A 1,742-nucleotide genomic window follows, 5' to 3' on the forward strand; every position below is an offset into this window, starting at 1 on the left:
CTTCGAGCTCAACGGGCTGCCCTCCGAGTCGAACCCTTATGTATCCCCCAGGAGGGAGTGGGATTGAGCTGCCCCCACCCCGGGGTCTCACTGGGATCAATCCCACCCCCATGGTGGGGACAGGCGTGGGGATGGGTGGCACGAGGGGACGGGGACCCGGGGAGCTGTTTTCCTGAACCGGCTGCAGATATTCAACGGGGACTTTGTGGACCGCGGGTCTTTCTCGGTCGAGGTCATCCTCACGCTCTTCGGCTTCAAGCTGCTCTACCCTGATCACTTCCACCTCCTCCGAGGTAAAGCAGCCACTGTGCGTGGCAAGTCCTTGTCCCCCCATCCTGGGTTGTGAGGCCATGCCTCCGTCCCCAGTTGTGGGGCCTCGTCTCACGTCCCCTGTCCCCAGGCGTAGGACCAGCTCATGGGGCTACATCTGTCCTGGGCTGTGGGGCTGGGTCCCCTCTCCCTAGTTGTGGGGTCACGTCCTGTGACCCCTGTCCCTTTTTGGGTTGCAGGGCCCAGTCCTGGGTCCTGGCACCACGTCCCTAGTTTCAGGGCCACGTCCCCTATCTCTGGTCCTGGGGTTGAGCTGTGGAGCTGTGTCCCGTGTTCTTGGGGACCTTGTTCCCTGTCCTCCCATCATGGGTCATGGAGCCTCATTCCCTGCCCATCTCAGGGCTGAGCCGTGAGGCTTTGTCCCCTGCCCTGTGTCCCCGGGCCTGGCAATGTCACCGCATCCCTGCAGGGAACCATGAGACGGACAACATGAACCAGATCTATGGTTTCGAGGGGGAGGTGAAGGCCAAGTACACGGCGCAGATGTTTGCCCTCTTCAGCGAGGTCTTTGAGTGGCTGCCACTGGCCCAGTGCATCAACGGCAAAGTGCTGGTGAGGGGACGCTGCCTCCGGCCCCTCTGTCCCTAGCCCAGCCCCTGGGATGTACCTGCGCAGAGGGGCTTGCCTGTGGGCTCCCTGTAGGCTGTGGGGGGGGTGCCTGCCAGCCCTGTCCCCGGGGAGTTGGGGTGATTCCCATCCTTCACGGGATTTGAGTGGGGGATTTCCACCATCCCCAGGGAGTTGGGGTGATCCGTGTCCCTCGTGGGGTTTAGGTGAGGGGTCCTCGCCATCCCCATGGAGTTGGGGTGATCCCCATCCCTGGCGGGGTTTGAGTGGGGAGTCCCCAGTGAGTCAGGGTGGTCTCTGTCCCTGGTGGGGTTTCAGGGGGAGCCCCCCACCATCCATATCCTTCGGGGCTTAGACGTGCTCCCTGTCACAAGTGGGAGGTCCCTGCCCTCCCCAGGGGCTTGGGATTCCTTCCCTCCTCACCCCTGGGGTTGGTCCCGGCCAGGGCTAGGATGGGGGGGGGGCTGTCCCTGCCCCCCCCATTGTCCCGGTACCAACATGGCTTCTGTCCCAGATCATGCACGGGGGTCTCTTCAGCGAGGATGGCGTCACCCTTGATGACATCCGGAAGATCGAGAGGAACCGGCAGCCCCCAGATTCAGGTGGGAGATGGACCCTGAGAGGTCCCCATGTCCCCCCAACCCGTGGCATCCCTGCCATCTCTGAAGGGCCGAGACATCCCCTCCCTGGGGTGGATGTGGGACCCTGACCCACCCCCTGCTTCCCCCCCAGGTCCCATGTGTGACCTGCTCTGGTCCGACCCGCAGCCCCAGGTGAGTTGAACCCTGGTTGTGGATCCCTAACACCCCCCGCCCCCTGCCTTGGGGACAGCCACCGCCATGTCC

The 1,742-nt window shown here is 63.9% G+C and overlaps 1 protein-coding gene across 1 annotated transcript in view; it reads left to right on the plus strand.

Annotated features, from left to right (window-relative positions):
• PPP5C (protein phosphatase 5, catalytic subunit) overlaps nucleotides 1-1,742 on the plus strand; it is a gene marked incomplete at its 3' end in the record, with an annotated part of 4,764 nt that overhangs the window by 2,175 nt on the left and 847 nt on the right. The window contains exons 6-10 of the mRNA XM_009696228.1: nucleotides 1-40; nucleotides 188-293; nucleotides 740-882; nucleotides 1,412-1,499; nucleotides 1,630-1,670. Of these exons, the coding sequence (XP_009694530.1) occupies nucleotides 1-40; nucleotides 188-293; nucleotides 740-882; nucleotides 1,412-1,499; nucleotides 1,630-1,670 (418 nt within the window). The remainder of the gene's footprint in view (nucleotides 41-187; nucleotides 294-739; nucleotides 883-1,411; nucleotides 1,500-1,629; nucleotides 1,671-1,742) is intronic.

The sequence above is a fragment of the Cariama cristata genome, unplaced genomic scaffold, assembly GCF_000690535.1.
Source record: "Cariama cristata isolate BGI_N322 unplaced genomic scaffold, ASM69053v1 scaffold33842, whole genome shotgun sequence".
NCBI classification, from domain to species: Eukaryota; Metazoa; Chordata; class Aves; order Cariamiformes; family Cariamidae; genus Cariama; species Cariama cristata.